This window comes from Crassostrea angulata, chromosome 6, assembly GCF_025612915.1.
Source record: "Crassostrea angulata isolate pt1a10 chromosome 6, ASM2561291v2, whole genome shotgun sequence".
NCBI lineage: Eukaryota > Metazoa > Mollusca > Bivalvia > Ostreida > Ostreidae > Magallana > Magallana angulata.
This window is the reverse complement of record NC_069116.1, coordinates 33,314,780-33,332,227: the sequence shown is the minus strand read 5'-3', so window position 1 is coordinate 33,332,227 and position 17,448 is coordinate 33,314,780. Positions and strand designations below refer to the sequence as shown.

The window sequence follows — 17,448 nt, the reverse complement described above, 5'->3', positions numbered from 1 at the left end:
TGCCACACAAACACAGGGGTATGTAAACACTGCAGTATGGCATATAATGTGAGCAAGCTGCCTTTCTGTGAAACTTGATGTTTCTAAGACCAATATAATTTTGCATTGGTATCATAATAGATGGTAGATGAAACTTTTTTTTCAGAAACTAGCCAAGTGATATTCAAGAGTTTATTGACGCTGAATATAATTGTATAATTATTTAAACGGAAATATAAGCCTTACAGTAACCATCAAAAAAAGTGATATCCAACAAGTGTAAGTCTGGTTTATTTGTAATTCATAGTTGATTGCCTTTCTGACATGTACATTGAAAACCAACAACAAAAGAATTAATACTTATTACAGTACTGTCAATACAGCAAATAAATAAATAGTGCAGATACATTAAATTATTATGACAGAATAAAATGATAGTCATTCAAAGCATTAATTTCTCCAAAAAAATCATGACAAATTCACCATGAATGACATGAAGGGTATGTTGAAACAAAATATTTTTTGTCTTCATTTATATTGCACAACTTTAAACTTAAAATCATTCATAGAATGGTTCTCACAATGCCCCACAGCCACAAGTGGACTCAGGACCCCGAAGTTGTGAGGATGACGTAGAATTGTCCAAACTGAAACTTAATTATGTAAAATATTTGGATTACTCTTTTAAAATGTCTAACAAGTGTACACATGTACCACATGTTAACTGAGACAGCAGTTTTACGTGTTGTACACATGCATTCAAGTATACTGAGAGCCAGGGTACATGTAAATACTTAGAATTCACAATAAGATCATTATGTAAACTTGTCCGTCAGATCTGAATATTTATGGCAATGAATTGGAACACAAATGCTGATACTTAAACATGTAGTACAAAGGGAAAGGATTTTTTTTGTCATCAGTAAAATAAAACAGATATTTTATAGAAAAATAGCAGTTTTGTAAATCATAAGCAAGCACACAAACATATCATTTACTTGATATTGCATCACTCCTAATTTGACCGCTAACAAAATTCATTTACATGTATGTACATGTACTTGGAAAATTATAAATACAGTGTTCAACAAACAAAAATAAAAGATGCAAAAACTTCTCATTAGGTTTGACACCCATTTTACCACACTAGATGAAAGACTAGCAAATTCAAGACAAAGTTAATATCCTTTTGAAGGATATACATTAAGCATAAATAAATCAAAGTGTTCACATCACATCTTGGATTTTTATAAGGTGTTATAAAATTCTTAATGGTTGCATGATATCACTGTAGTAATGTCCATGGCCAATGATGAAGGCATCACTGAATAATAGTTTTCGTCCTTGATGAAGGTCAAGGTCATTGCATATAATCGGCTCTTGGATTTAAATGTCCATGACCCCAGCTGCAGAAATGGAGTTGATGCCCACAGATCCATTCTGAGTGGAGCTCATTGTTTTGACTGCATGTAGGACCTCATTGACTGTCACCTCCACCGAGCTGTTAAATAAGAAAAGTAAATTTAAAGAAAACAGCCATTCCACCTCTATTTAAAATTCACACTCATAGAAGCAATTGTTATTTACAAAAATTAGCATCTGACTGCCTGCAGATTCAATATGTAGCACAGTGTAAATACTGTGTACATGTAAACTGTGTACATTTACATGTACAAATAAATTGTAAACATTTTCTTTCAAAAGCCTAGATTTGTTCTTAACCATGCTAAGTGTGGCCATGACCTGATTCTTCGATCATTGGCCCACCATGAAGTCACTGTTTTGCAAACAATCAAACAAGGAATAGAAGAAAGTGACATTATTTCAGCAAGAGTATCACGCATACATGTACCAGGTACATGTACATGTATAAAGTATTATTACGAGATGTTGTACTTAGTACACATACCGGTAGTTTTGTAGTAGTTTTACCTATTTTAGCAATCAATCTCTCTCTCTCTCTCTCTCTCTCTCTCTCTCTCTCTCTCTCTCTTACCCCCAGTTCTGTGCTGATTCAGCCACTGTAGTGGTGTGGATCTCTATTTGTTTCTGGAGACCGCTGATCTCTGACCTCAGGGAACTTAAACAGTTTTGTAGATTGTCTAATGGCCTGAAAGACAAATACCAATTTATCAAATTGAACTGGAATGCAACAGATGCAACAGGATTCAAACTTCCTCCAAATAAATTGGTTAACATTTTATCAGAGTTTAAAAGAGGGTGAAACTTATCTAATTGCACTGAATAACACTTGTTAAAAGAAGTTTCATAACTGACAGCTAGATTTTAAAATTGATAGCATTCATTTGATCAAATAAAGAATTGGCACTTACTTGCTAGCTAAAGCTCTCGCCGATGTTTCCTGAAGGAGCCTTTCTACTGCTTCAAGGTCAAAGGGCAAAGGTGGGATAATGATGTCACGGTTCTCAACTTGCGTTCCAGTATCCTTTGTGGGATCAGAATTTTCATTGATTCTCTTTGTTAGCTGCAAGAGAACAGCATTCTGGTAAAAACGATATACTTTGTAATTCTGTACCTCCATCACTTAAAATATTAAGTATCGGGAGTGTTTAGAGCATATACCGTTAAATAGAGGGTCAGTATCCATTGACAAAAAAACACCATTTAGTAGCATTTTGGATAGAATTGTGAGTTTAAACCATTCCCTCTCATTAATTTGAATGAGTAATTTCTGTCAAACTTTGTCCTGTATAATGTTTTTAAGTGAACTTGCTAATTCAAATATGGTATTTGAAATTTAAATAAACAATGTACATATATTTTTACAGGTACGTTGAAATGATGCTGTACTAAGTATTTTATCAGATTGCACATTATGCTAATTAGTTAGAATATTCATTAGTTGCTACCTTGTGATGCTGTACTGAGGCTTTCAGTGTGGTCCTAAGTTCTGTGACCTGTGTCTGCTGTTCCGCCTTCTCCTTGAGGGCCGTTCCGAGTTCCTCCCTCAGACCCTCTAGCTCCGCCTGGTTTTCTTCGATTGTCCTCTTTAAATCATCAATCTCGCCTTGCTGTCTCTGTTCTGATAGCTCCATCTTCTGTTGAATGGCTGCCACTTCTTTATTCTTTTGGCTGATCTGCCACTGTAAACTCTACAAATGGAAATAGTCATTTTATCAGAAAAAAAAACCTTAAAAATTATCTGGAATATGTACATATGTAGGTCCTGTTATCTGGGTTTGATCTAAAATGGCAAAAATAACTACAAAACACAAAAAGACAATCTTTTCCCTTAGTATTGAAGATGTTAAGTAAGGCAACTGGGTTTGTTCCTTCTGTTTTAAAAATCTATTGGAGAGAAAAAGTGAAATTACACACATTTTGTTGCATTGATATTCTTTGGCATCGGTTTTCATAGTTTTCGTGTTCATAGATCAATGTTCTGAGGTTACAAAAATTCATGGACAATGATCTTATTCATAAAATTTGTCAATTTTCACCCATTCAAAATTCATGACAGAAACTCCAAGGAAAATGAGGCCTTGAGCAACCTTTACCTGAATTTGCTCTTGAAGAATTGGTTCTTTGGCAAGATTGTCGGCAAGTTCTAGTTTGGCTTTTTCCAGATCCCGGTGTAGGTTTTTGTTTTCTGCTTCCAGCTGGTTGATCTGGTTGGACTTGGCGAGCTGGAGGTTGTTGCTGCTGTCCAACTTGGACTGGATGTCCTCAGATTCCCGAGTCTTGTGCTCCAAGTCCTGCTGCAACAGCTCCTTTTCATTTTTCAGGGAATCGAGGTTTCTCTTCAGCCTTTTGTTTTCTGTGATTTTTAATCCAATCTGAAAATTTTTACAAATCATATTAATCATCCCAATCTTGTATCTCATTAGAACACCAATTATGGACACATAACATACTGTAGCTAATACAGTGTTTATGCAATGGTAAGTTACATGTACATCTACATGTATATGGTACATGTACATTGTACCTTCTGTTTCCTTTATGTACAGACACACACACTAGTTACACTTCTACTACTGTTAAACTTGCTTATATTTCATATGAACTTCATAGTAAAAGATAAATCATTAATGAAAAAATAAATCTAACATTATATCAGAAATAAGAACCTATACATTTTTTTAAAGCTTTTGAGAGGTACCCCATGACTGACCTGTTTTCTGAGCTCTCTTTGAGCATCTTTTTCTGTCGTCTGCTCCTCCTCCAGCTGTTGAATCTTGACTACAAACTCCCTCTCTTTCTCCCCAGATTCTCTCTTCAGGCTCTCCATCTCTGACTCCACATCCTCCAGGCTGGTTTCCTTTTCGACCAATGATCCCTCCAGTTGTTGAACGTGATTCTTCAGGGAACTGTTGGTCTGAATCAGACCTGTAATAACAGCATACTTTTTACAAATATTCATGAAGACATTTTACAAATTAAAAATTCCATGTCCTTTGAATATACTGTGTATATATAGCTTATATTGTTTGACTTCATGATGATATTTACTGACTTCTATGGCAGATTTTTGATGAAGGGACTTAATTTTGTGACTGAGGAATATATCTAAAAAGATTTAGCAATATCTATTATGATTACAACAATTTATATCATATGCTACAGATGGAACAGTAACTGCTTTGTAGCTTTGATGAAATTAAGCTAACTGGTAATATACATGTATTCAAGCCCAAATTCAATGTAGCGATACATATATAATGGTAATTTCTTGCTTTACACGACTTTAATTTTCTTGCAGATATTGACCTTCAACTTTTCCTTTCTCTTTTTCCAATTCAAAGGCCAGTTGTTGGTTGACTTCTTCCCTTTGCTCTGCTAGAGCAGCGACCTCTAGGAGCTGGCTGATCTGTGAATCAAGGGCAGACAACCTTTGCTGGTACTCCTGTATCTCAAGATCCTTTTCATGTTGTAAATGATAAAGCTGGCTCTCCAGGGATTGCTTCTCCATCTTAAGTGCCTCCACTTCATCAATCATTTGCTGTCAACAATGAGAGAAAGACTTTATCTTCCATGTATCTTTCACCTCTAAAGTCTCATTTTTAAGCATTAAAAAAAAAATCTTTCGACCAAATGTTCATTTTGTTTTAATAAAATCATTCAATTGATAAAAAAAATCCTACCTGATATATAGAAAAATTGAATAAGATTTTACACTATACCATTGTCATTAAGGTAGTTTCCTTACCTGAAGCATGGTTTTCATTTGGTCCTGTTGTTCAACCACTCCAACTTCAAACTTTCTCTGTGCTGAATCCAGCTCAGTCTCCAAACGAGTCTTCTCATCAGAAATCTCTCTAATCTTATTGGTCAGTAACTCCACATTGGAATCAAAAGTAGTCTGTCTCTCGGTTAACTCACCCTGTAGAACCTTCACATCAGAACTCAGCTTTGTTGCTCTAGCCTTCTGCTTCATCAAATCTTTCTGATGCTGTTTCTCCATGGAAGAGATTTTCACCTTCAGGTTTTCATTTTCCTCTCTGATTTCACTTTCACCTGTTTCCTGTGGAACTGCTGCAGTTTGTTGGTGCACTTCTTGAACCTGAACCTTTGCCTCACTAAGTTTGGTCTCAACCTCATTCAACTTCGATTTCAACTCCATTAACTGCTGCTGCAGTTCTTGGTTTTCTTTTACAGTTGAACTGTTAGTTGAACCAAGAACTGCTATTTCATTTTGCAAACACTTGACTTCGGACTCCAATTTGACCTTTGCCTGTTGAAGCTCATCAATTATCTGTTGTTTTTCATCAGACTGAACCCCAGTGGTTAACATTTCTCGTTTCTCCTTTTCAAACTCTGTGATACATTTCTCCAGCCTGTCCTGTAGTTCAGACTTCTCCTGCAGTGCTTGGTTACATTCAGACGACTTGCTGGTCAGATCTTGCTTCATTTGTTTGAATGTCTTCTCTACTTTCCCCATGTTCCTCTTGAGATCGTCTAAAGCAGAATCAACACACTTCTTTTCTTCCATGGCAGATTGTAAAGATATTTCAGTGGCTGCCTTTTCCTCTTTCAATTTCCAGATTTCTGAATCCATTTGCGACACTCTCTTCTGGAACTGTTTCAGTTCTGCCTCCACACTTAATAACTTTTGTTGCAGTTCCTCTACCACTTGATCCTTTTCTATAACCATCTCCTGAGAAAGAGCGAGTTGCTTGTTGAGCTCAATTTGCTCATTTTCTAAAAGAATAATTTGAGATTGCTTTTTCTGCAAATCACCATGAGCTTTATCAAGGCGAGACTCCAGATCATTGGTAATTCTCACAAGAGACTGGTACCTCTCCCTCTCATCTTCAACTGACTGAAGCTTTGAATCAAAAGTCCCCTCCAACAGAGTTCTCTCCCTTTGAACCTCCTGGAACGCGACTTCCCTATCCATCATGTCTTTCTCGATTCTCTCCAACTGTCGGGCTAGCTGCTCCTTGTCTCTCAGAGCCTTCTGCTGGATTTCCTTCATCTGATGTCGGAGTTTGTTGCTCTCAGTCTTCATCCTCTCGATGATTTCCCCCTGGGACAAGGCCTGACCCTGGAGAGTAGTCAATTCCTGCTGCAACTGTAACTTGCTGTCGTTTGCCAGCCTCAGTTGCTGCTGGTACCACTGCTTGGCACTGATCAAAGAAGACATGTCTGTCTTAGCTGCTCGGTGCTCATTATCAGAATCTATCTTGGCCTGCATCTGAGTCTGGACTTCCACATACAGTTCAGCAATCTTGTTCTTGAGAGCTTGTATTGTCATGTCTTTTGTTCTTGTGTCGTCCCGGATCCCCTTCAGGCGGATTTGTAGCTTGGTGTTCTCCTCCTGAGTAAGCTGTAAATCTGCCTCAATGGCCTTCACTTCTGCTAGCTTCTCCTCTAGAATTTTCTGAGCAGACACTAAGGATTTCTCTAGTACTGAGCGATTGCGCTGCATTTTCTCCACCTCTGACTTCAACTCAACTTTCTCTGCATCATTTGCTTGATCACGCTGTGATTTCAATTTCTGTTTTAACATTGCAATCTGGGACTGTAGTTCACTTCTTTCGGTCAAAGAGTTTTTGGCCTCATAAGTCAACATTTCTAACTGCCCTTCCAATTTTGCCTTCTCTCTCAGTGCTTCGTTCAACTTCTGTGCTGAATTAAATTGCATATCAGAGGTAGCTTTACTTGATATATGTATGTTGGTTGCTTGTGATGCCCTCGTCTCTGCTGGTAAATAAGACTTGGGTGTGCTTGATCGCTCTGGGGACAACATTTGTGGCTTGGAATTTTCAAAATCTACACTAATCCCTGAATCAGCCATTTGCGGCAGAGAATTAGCCTGCCTCTCTACTACTGGCCTCTCACTCTCAATACTTCGGAAAGGTATGAACTGATCCAGAACTGGTTTATATGATGTGTCTCTCTTGGCTGCCATGAAACCTGAATAATTACTGGACGTTTTCGGTATAACCTCACTGATATCAATGGTCTTGGATGGCGGCAATGTACTGAGAAATTTGTCCATGTCCGACTGTGAGAATGAGTCTGTGGATGCTACAGAAGCTGTGTCGCTGGCTGTAGTAGCCTCACTAACCATACTCTCCGATTTGTTCAAGTCAGGGGCAGATAACTGTAGGTCAGGAGCTGATTGACCTTTGAACCAGGATGTTGATTTTTCCGTGGAGGTTTGGAGATCTGCTGCGGGAATCCTGACGAGTTCTCTTGCGGATATGTCCGGTGTGTGAGCCGGATAATGAACACTGCTGGGGTATGAGATAGGGAGGGAACTATCTGAGGCAGAACCTGGACTCTGTTCATAAATGAAATATCAGCAATTGATTAAATTTTTTATTTATCAAATGAAAAAAGGTAAAATCACCAACTTGTATCTTCATTTAGCTTCAAATCGTACTCAATTATATTTACAAATAAACATGCTTATAAACAAACATCTGCATAAAATATCATGATTTAAAGTCCGTTTTAAAATATGAGTTTCAAAATCCACATTTTCTTCTACTTAATCCTTCTTTACTTTTTTTTAAACATAGTCTAACAAATGCCTCCAAAATTTAATCAATGTAGAGCAGATCTATAGTATCTCAATTTCTGAATTTCAATTAATTTGCCTTAAAGTAACTAAGAAAAGTATCATTCTATAGCTTCTGCATTCAGAATCATTAATTCATAAGGATCAAGAATATAGAAATAGTTGATGTAAATCACCTTCATTGATTGTTCTTTTAACTTCCTTTGTGTTGCTGCAATCACTTGATTGATTTCCTCAGGACTTGCCATAGGCACTGTGAATTCACTGGGAAGATAACTAGCAGCAGTGCTTGTGGTCTGGCTCTGCATCTTCTTCTGAGTCTCTGCTATGGCTTTTGCTATTGCCTCTGGCGATGCCATAGGAACAGTTGGTGAACCTTCACTGGCAGAGGATTGACTCAGTTTCTTTTGAGTCTCCGCTATAATCCGAGCAACCTCCTCTGGTGAGGCTGGTGTTATTTTCTTTTCACCTTAAACAGATTAAGATCCCTTTATCACTTTTCTGATAAACATTTCTCTTAATTACATGATGCATACCAACAATGGAATGGTCTCCAAGATATGTGAAAGATCTGAATAGTAATTGTATTTACCGGGTATGTTTTAAATTGATGGGTGAATGAAATGGTTAGTGTATTTGTGTTTTAAATTGATGAGTAAATGAAATGGTTATTGTCTTTGTGTTTTAATTTGACAGGTAAATGAAATGGTCACATTCCAAATCCTTTAGATTACATTATATTTATAATAATGAATAATTAAAATGGTAACTGTTTACACAAAAATCAAAATTTATGTTTTTCAGTACTCTCTTACCAATGACAGACTTCTGAAGATGAAGTGCATCAGCCATTGTTTGAAATGCTACAGCTCCATCAACTTTGTCAGGTTTCTGTTGTTCAGACATGGTTGGTTTTCTGGGAAACTTCTTAGTGGAAGAACTGTTAGAGGTAACCTGACAAACACAAATGCCAATTGAAAATTTTTTTTACACATTAAATTCTCAAAAATTTTAATAAGGCCAAAAAAAATTAATGATTTGTTTCTCAGGCACCGCCGCATCAGTAAAATCATCGCCGCATCAAACTTTTTTATCGTTATTTTTCCGGATTTTTCATATCTTATCATTGTCGGTTTTCTCTGTTATGGAATCCATGTAAACAAACGCTCAGAACAAATGCTTGTCTCTGTCAGTGAAAAACGTTATTTTATCTGAAACATCTACCCAGTGACCAACCTAGGGGGCTACCTGGGCTTAATACAAGTTAATGTAATTGTAATTACTCGCTTTGTGGTCGGTAACTTCGCCAGAATTTCCTCAGAAAGAGAGGTTGAAGTTGCACTGTATTCTGAGTTCACGATCGTGAAACTTAACCCCAAGTGCAATAAAATGATAATAATCTAATTCAAAAGACATTTCATAGCCTTAGTTAACCCCTGTTTTGATTAATAACTAGCAACTGTCTTATCTTTAGAGGTTATAGATTCGGTTGATGCAACCACATACTGTGCACTGGAAATTACAACTGATGTTTAACGTTATAACTTTAGGTGTTGGTATTACTATTAGTTGGTAACTTGTAATTAATAAATAACTCTTCCTAGTTAGTGCTAAAATAATCATAAAACCGTTTGTCAACAGTTATCTATTCTGTACAACCCACTGTATGACAGTAGGAATTGGGTCAAAGGGTCGGACTAATACCTCCAAAATACACTTAAACACATAGACTGATTTTATTTGTCATTTAACCAACACAAATACGAAAAATTTAAGCTACAAAATATATGAATACACATAATAAATTAAATTTTAAAAATTGGATAAGATTTTAAATTTTTTAGGAGTTGTTTTATTTCTAATTGACTTGCTTCTAATCAAATTCAAATTAAGGTTGAATCTGTGTATAAATGTATCATCATTAGCATTATGCCATTGTCAAAGAATGGAAGTCTACCTGATTTCTCAAATTTCTCCCTATATTTCTTTGAGGGAGAACTTCAGAAGTGAAGTCTCCCTAAACTAAGTTTGCTCTTGGTCCCTGTTAACACAACCACTGAGATTCCTCTGTAATCTTCAGAAATTGAAGCCTCTGTGATATTGCATAGAAGCAGGATTAAAGGACAATTGTATTATTTGAGAATTTTATGATGACTAATTTACTTTTTCTTGATTTCTGTCCTCAAGGCACTGACGATTGATAAGAAAACACCCCAAATGAATGCTTTATTTGATAAATTTTTATATGGCAAATTCAACTTTAAAATGCCATAAGAAGTCCCCTATTTCAGTTTAGACTTCTGTTATTACTGTGAAGGGAAAAAATGGGCGCAAAATGAAGCAGGGGCACAAACCATTAGTCATTTTTGTTCATCTGCAAAAACTCAACCTTTGAAAAGGAAACAGAAACAGTTTAAACTAAAAAGAACAAATTAAAAAAAATGTTTAAAAACTTTGCCAATGTATGAGCTTGATGAATATCTGCTGATGAGTACACAAATAAATCATAAAGTATGGGTTACAGTCATTGTAAATTTTGTCTCCAACAACAAAAAAAAAAAAAAAAAAAAAAAAAAAAAAAAACCTGCCTGCCTCATCAAAATTTCAAAATTTTGGCCCGAGAAACTAATGATTAATTTTTTTTGGCCTAATCTTTATTTTGTTACCCTTTGATACGAATCATCGAAAAACAGAATCATTGTAAGTACACATATAACAAACAGATTTAAAATTTTCAAAAGATGGATAAATAAATGTATCAGTACAATAAAGAGGCACAGAAAAATTTATTTATACATATTACATGTACTAAATTTAGCTTTCCTTGATTTTTGATGGGATATGATTTTTATCAAACAAGCTTTTAATTTCTCTATTGAAGTCTGTCAACACCATACACCTTTACCTGAAAAAGTGTGCGTATGTCTGTTTGGGAGATGTGCACAGGTTCTCGGCGAGTGAAGAAACTTTGTGATTCAATAAGGCTATATTGCGGGTTGATGAGCGAGTCTTGAGGAGTGCTGTATGCAAAAGATCCAGACTCCAAGTGACCCTTTGGAGGAGATACGGAAGAGATAGATTTGGAATAAATCTGTGTGGATTTCAGACGGCTAGGCTGGGCAAATCCCTGTGGTAGTTTCCTTAGTTTTCTTGGTTTAACTGAGAGAAAAAACAAGGGAATCATTTTTTGTTTAGAGTTCTAGATTCAAAAATGGTAAAAAAAATTTAAATATTGGAAATTTCTTCTCATAAAACCATTATCTGACAAACATTTTGTTAAAACTTATGATATCTTAATTCTTCTAACAAAATTTATTCTGAATTTTCTAGACATCTATTATAATAATTCTTTCAGTTTGGTATTGTCTCTGCATACCAGTTACTATATTTTTCTAATTTCTGGTCACAATTCTGTATACTCTTAAAATTTGTACTTAAAGATGTAAAAATAAAAATCCCTGCATAAAAACTCTAAATATTCTGAATTGGCTTCATACACATGGTTCACAAATAATGATTTTTAACTCTACTACTATTTACATGTATATGTGATTACCGTATATTTGAAGCATTACTTAGAAGCAAAACTGTTTCTGTTAGTTTGCATTTTGGTCATTTTTAGGCAGAGTTTCAAAAAAACTTTCACCTACACATACTAGTACATGGGAAGGGAACTTAAACATGTAGATATGCAATCTAATTAAAATTAGACTTACTGAATCGATAGCTGATTCAGAACGTCTAATTTTAATTAGATTGGTAGAGATATACATTGCATGTATCAAGTACATATATTTGCATGGTGCTGAAACCCTCTCCCTTTTCAGGTTAGTATGTATAATGAATAAGGTATTGAAAAAATCTTAAAATGGTGATTTGTTGTATAAAGTTGCAAAAAAAAAAAAAATCAATTCAAGAGTATTATACATAAAAATAATTGAATGAAAGAAAATAACAAAAAACATTGAAACATAAGTAAGCAAATAATGTTACTAGTTTTCATTTTCTCTATCACTACCTATATGTGTCACAAAATATGACTGGATACATACAATTGTTAATTAAACTAAAATATTAATGTAAAATCTTAATTTAAAAGAAACCTAAAATTAAAGTACTAAGTCTATCCGTAATTATTGAGAAATTGAAATAAGAAATGTTCCCTGGGGATTTATATAAGATGTTAATTTTTCTAGGTAATAGAGCCTACACAGTGTATGAAAAATAGTACACAATACAGATACACATATATAGTAAGTGTCACACACACCATTTACCATTTGTTATCAACCAGTCTCTGTAGAGAAAGCAAACTTCAGAGTTTACATGCTGTAAAGTCAAATACCATAACTAGGGGAAAATTGGGAAAGAAAAAAAATGTTTTAAATTCTACATCAAGCTTGTTAAATTGTATGTATCATCCCTTAACATATGTGTCTGAAATGGTTGAATTAAATAGAATTTATTTACCTCTGTTTTCAGTAGCTGCAGTAAACGTAAGAGGGGTTGAGCAAGTTGTGGGCACAGTGTCTACTTGACTGAAGTGAGAGTCGTAGTTGACAACAGTGCCGAATGAATCCAATTCATCGGGTGAATCAGAACCTTCTTCGTAGGTTACTTGATGGAGGGTGAGGTCAAAGGGCTCCATCTAAGATCAGATAATTTTTCCTCTGTATCCAAGGCCATCCACAACTGAAAATGAAATTTCATGGAAAAATAAAGAACTGCTATTCCTCAGTACATATCATATTTCATATTTTTATGTCATGGTACAAAATACCAGGATTTTTCAAGCCCAAAACTCTTCAAATGACAAAGCACTTAAAATCATGACAATATGAACGACTGATTTTCCAGCTGTAAGTAAGGATCGGTTGCATCACTTGAAGCAAGTAGGTATTCAAAATGCAGTTTTGCAATGCCTTCAACACAATCGAGGACATTCGAACTGCAACAACAACTGCAACAACATAACTCAAAACATAAAAATCATATATACAGAGAACATGATATCTAATGATAATAATAAATATTCAATATATGTGTATCCTGTTTATTCACTCGTGAATATGGGCTTTTACACATTTTGATGTTGAAAATTTATAATGACAATTTATTGTTTTGGTCTGACAATTCAGCGAGTAGAGTAATTGTATTTTATATTTTTGCACGAGAAACAAACCATTATGCGCTGGTTTCTTTACAGAGGAGCATTTATCGGCAAGTCACATCCTGACGACGTGTTAGAATGTTGACATGCATCTAACTTCCGGTGTGAAGGATACTTGTTAGTTTAATCTGTAGAATATTCGGGACGTTCTATAAATGATAAAATGTGCGACTAATGAGCAGTTTTAAATAGTTAGGATGAGTCTCACAAATTTATGTAATGTAATAATGTTAATATAATTGGAATATTTCAATGGGAGGGTATTGATAAAAAGGTATGAATGTAACGTTAGTTTTTTGCCTCTTGCCATATCATGCAAATTATGTACTGTGCAGAACAGTTGGATAAGATAGTGATTTACTATTCAACCATGTATTTGACTTGGTAAAATTGTGGAAATACCCCTGATTACAAATTGCACTTGAGGGTACAGCTGGCCACGCTGCCATAAAAGTTAGACGAGCTTACTTTTGACCTCAGTATCACTTTTCAGCCATTATAAATTCCTTATGTAAAATTGAGACTAAAATGGTTAGCATTTATGTTTCATTTAAAGTTGGTTAAACAAATCTTGTGTGATACGTGAACTATTAGAAATCAAAATAAAATAAACTTAATTTATAAGACCTTTCGCTGAGACTAAACTTTCTCTCAGCTCAAAGTACAAAAAAAACATACCCTACTACACTGAATATTTCAATGACTTATGAGATTTGAATTATTGTACTATCTAAAAATTATTGAGTACCTCTTCTATGTATGCGATAAAACCCTTGTGAATTTATTGACAAATAGTAAATATACCACTCTGCTCAATAATTTAGAGGCAAGTAATATTAGTTAAGGGGGTGTGCGGCCATCTTCTACATTTTAGAATGAAAATGTCAACATTTCTTGAACTAGCTTGTTTCTGCCCAAAACTAACTATATAATACTGTTGTCAAAGGATAAAAATGCAATAAATATGGCGATCTACATCAGGCACGTAGCCTCGTTTTTTAAAGTGGGGGAGGGAGGGGGGCAGACTCATCCAAAAAATCTTGATAAGCAAAAAAAAAGGTTAGAAGGTTACGAGTTAAGTATCTCGTAATTACGAAAAAAGATCTCGTTATTACGAGTTAATTATCTCGTAATAACGAGAAAAGATCTCGTTACTACGAGTTAGGTATCTCGTAATTACGAGAAAAGGTCTCGTTATTACGAGAAAAGATCTCATTATTACGAGTTTCTAATATGTCGTAATTACGAGAAAAGATCTCGTAATAACGAGAAAATATCTCGTAACTGCAAGAAAAGATCTCGAAATAACGAGATCTTTTCTCGTTATAACGAGTTAACTTTCTCGTTAATACGAGAAAAGATCTATTTGAAATGGCGCGTTTCATTGATTATTCTCTTTATATAAAATGTATGAACTACTGCAATGTCTATTATTATACACATACTTAGCATAATCATCGTTTAAAAGCGTACACAAAATTTGACATAAAACCGGACCAAGTCCTTTCGTATTTTTTTTTTCCAGATTAAGTTTGCATATGCGCAGTTCTACAGCTGTTCTAAGTGTTTAAAAAGGCGTTGTTCTGTTCTTGTATGCGTAATTTGCATACAAAACAACATGTAGAACCTTTTATTTATTGGTTTTTGACAACAGTTTTGGCCATTTGTGGGCAGACACAAGCCAGATCAAGAACTGTTTACATTTTTATCTTCAAATGTACAAGATGACCGCACATCCCCCTTAAGGATGCTGAATGGTCAACAAATTGACCACCTTTGCCTTCAACCTTTATACATGATATTTTGGCCATTTACTTTCATTTAAGAAAGAAAATTTCATATATTTTTGCTTTAAAATTTGAAAAATATTCTACATTTTATTACAGAGCTCCTCTTCTCAATGAAATCAATTTACTAAGGTAGCCACGACCATTCAGCCACCTTAATGTCATAACTGTCGTTTACTAATGAACGGTTTCCACTGAGTTTAGGAACATTTTGACAATTAAAAATTGTTAATGAATTAAAAACATAATTGCAATTGCCACACATAGTTGTAGATTCACATTGTATCATTTTAAGTTTACCGTTGATAGTACTATATCCGCGCCTGTTTCAAATCTATTACTTGTTTACCCTCCCAATTTTATATGATACTGAACTTAACAACCTCTTCCAAATCACTAAATACAAGTATAAAGCATCAAACATATTACCCCAAACAACATTAGTTGTACAACTAGCACTGATTGGCCGCATGCATTGGAAGAATGTTCATGGACATATTGATTGTTATCATTTTTCTCAATCGAAAATAATAGCAATATATTTCTAAATCGAAAATAATAGCAATATACAGGCAACTTCGCCACAAATGATTCACATATGAAGGAATTTTCATATGTGAATCATATGGATATTGTTTCATATGATCCACATATGAGTGTTCATATGATTCTCATATGATCTGCCACATATGATACTCATATCATTCAATATGCATATGATGCACATATGATTATCATATGATTCTCATATGAAAGGCAATACATATGAGAATCATATGTGGCGAAATTGCCTATGTATATTGCTCATGTTGACCCATTTATATCTGTCTATAAGCCATCATTACACAAACATCGATATCGATTCATTCGAACACTTGGCAGGGCTTCGTCAACAAACTATTCATCGGTTGATTTATGGTAAGATTGATTCGAAGTATCAATTCATTTTGTCTTACTTAATGAAGCCATTGAAAGTCATGATGGCCTAAAGACGGTTGATTTTGCAAAGAGTTGGCATAGACTTTCCAAATGCACTTAATTTTATCCAATCCAAATTTTTCATTCCTTTCTGAGAAGTTTTGTTGATTTTACGCAATTCAAGTATATTTTTTGTTGGTTTTACGCAATTCAAGTATATTTTTGTTTCAAATCCTTTTTGAAGACCTGAAGATTTGTTGAGTTTTCCCAGTTCAAAGTGGAGGCGTCTTCAATTTGACTCTGTGAATTAATTTGTCATCAATTTTTAAGGACTCACATCAAATGGACTTGGAGCCATTTATATTACCATACATAAATTTTTTGAGTTGTCATATACATATAGATGGATCTAAACACAAATTTTTTCTCTCTGTCTCTCTGTCTCTCTCTCTCTCTCTCATATATGACTTTCATTGTTTATTGAAAAAATATCTATATCTATTTAACTAATCTGCTTTAGGATAAAAAATCAAGAAGATAAGCATAAATAGTGCATTAATTACCACTGCTACATTAGGGTACTTAGAAATACTTTCTTTGGTTATTCATTGGGTATGAAGGCATTTAAGAAAAGAAAAAAAAAACCATAACCCGTACATTTTTCCTTTTGTAAATTATTGAATTAATCATAAAGAGTAAGTAAAAGTAACTAAATTAATGTTAATGTCGGTACGTTAGATAAAAGAAATACCGAACTCTTCATCTATGGGAATTTGAGTCTGACGTCATTTCGTGCATTCCTTGATTTTGTATGTAGCTATAAAGTTTCAACCGATCGATAAACTGGTTGAAACTAGATCGTGTAGATTTTCTATAAAGGTTTGAATCAGAATCGTTTTTTAACAAGTATAGAAAATGCCCGATAAATATAAATATTTAATCAATAAAATGCTTTCTTTGGTGATTCCTGCAGGTTATGAAGGTAGCGACATTGCAGAAAAAAATACACAATCTGCATAAGCGGGTTATGTATTTTTTTTCTGCAATGATCGCTACCTTCATAACCCGCATAAATTATCAAAGAAATCATTTTATTGTTTATATTTACACTTTTCTAATAAGAAATTAATAAATTAATTCTAAAAAGTAAGTAATATTCACCAACTTAAATTGCTGTTAATGTACACCAGTACGTTAGCTATCAGAATCAGCCAAATCGTCTCCTATAGGCCAGAATTTGAGTATAAAGTCATCATGATTATTTCGTGCAGTTCGTGATTTTTCTTAGGCCGCTGTAGGTTTTGACCAATCGATAAACGGGGCGTGTAGATTTCAGTCCTGCAGGCTTCTATAGAGCTATATTTACATCTACCAAGTATAATTCCCTCTATTTCTTACGGAAACTTATAGTCAATTCATAGCTCTATACAGCCAGACGTATATCTACACGCCCCGTTTATCGATTGGTCGAAATCTTATAGCGGTTGAAATTGACGAGAAACTAACAGGACTGAAATTGACACGCCCTGTTTATCGATTGATCAAAACCTACAGCGACCTCAGAAATATCACGCACTGCACGAAATAATCATGATGATGTCAGA

The 17,448-nt window shown here is 34.6% G+C and overlaps 1 protein-coding gene across 2 annotated transcripts; it reads right to left on the bottom strand.

Moving 5' to 3' along the window:
• Positions 1-251: 251 nt before the first annotated feature.
• Positions 252-13,252, bottom strand: LOC128188868 (golgin subfamily A member 3-like). Of its 2 annotated transcripts, none has more exons than XM_052860173.1 (13): positions 13,152-13,252; positions 12,440-12,661; positions 10,875-11,128; positions 8,785-8,923; positions 8,146-8,438; positions 5,150-7,729; positions 4,711-4,942; positions 4,115-4,329; positions 3,498-3,776; positions 2,850-3,092; positions 2,313-2,464; positions 1,976-2,089; positions 252-1,480 (listed from the first exon to the last, which is right to left on the bottom strand). In XM_052860173.1, the coding sequence occupies exons 2-13, from the start codon at positions 12,615-12,617 to the stop codon at positions 1,366-1,368; spliced, it is 4,794 nt and encodes a 1,597-aa protein (XP_052716133.1). In that variant the 5' UTR covers positions 12,618-12,661; positions 13,152-13,252; the 3' UTR covers positions 252-1,365. The 2 variants fall into 2 exon arrangements, with proteins under 2 accessions (XP_052716133.1, XP_052716134.1); XM_052860174.1 differs by lacking the exon at positions 13,152-13,252 and adding an exon at positions 12,240-12,266 and having other exon boundaries at positions 12,440-12,580.
• Between the last annotated feature and the right edge of the window lie 4,196 nt (positions 13,253-17,448).

What these genes read in the sequence shown, in the direction of transcription:
- LOC128188868 (XM_052860173.1), bottom strand. Translation starts at nt 12,617, where the DNA reads ATGGAGCCCTTTGACCTCACCCTCCATCAAGTAACCTACGAAGAAGGT. An exon ending in ACATACGCACACTTTTTCAG is followed by an intron (nt 8,924 to 10,874) that starts GTAAAGGTGTAT and finishes TGTGTTTGTCAG; the next exon opens with GTTACCTCTAACAGTTCTTC. An exon ending in TTCTTCAAGAGCAAATTCAG is followed by an intron (nt 3,093 to 3,497) that starts GTAAAGGTTGCT and finishes TTCCATTTGTAG; the next exon opens with AGTTTACAGTGGCAGATCAG.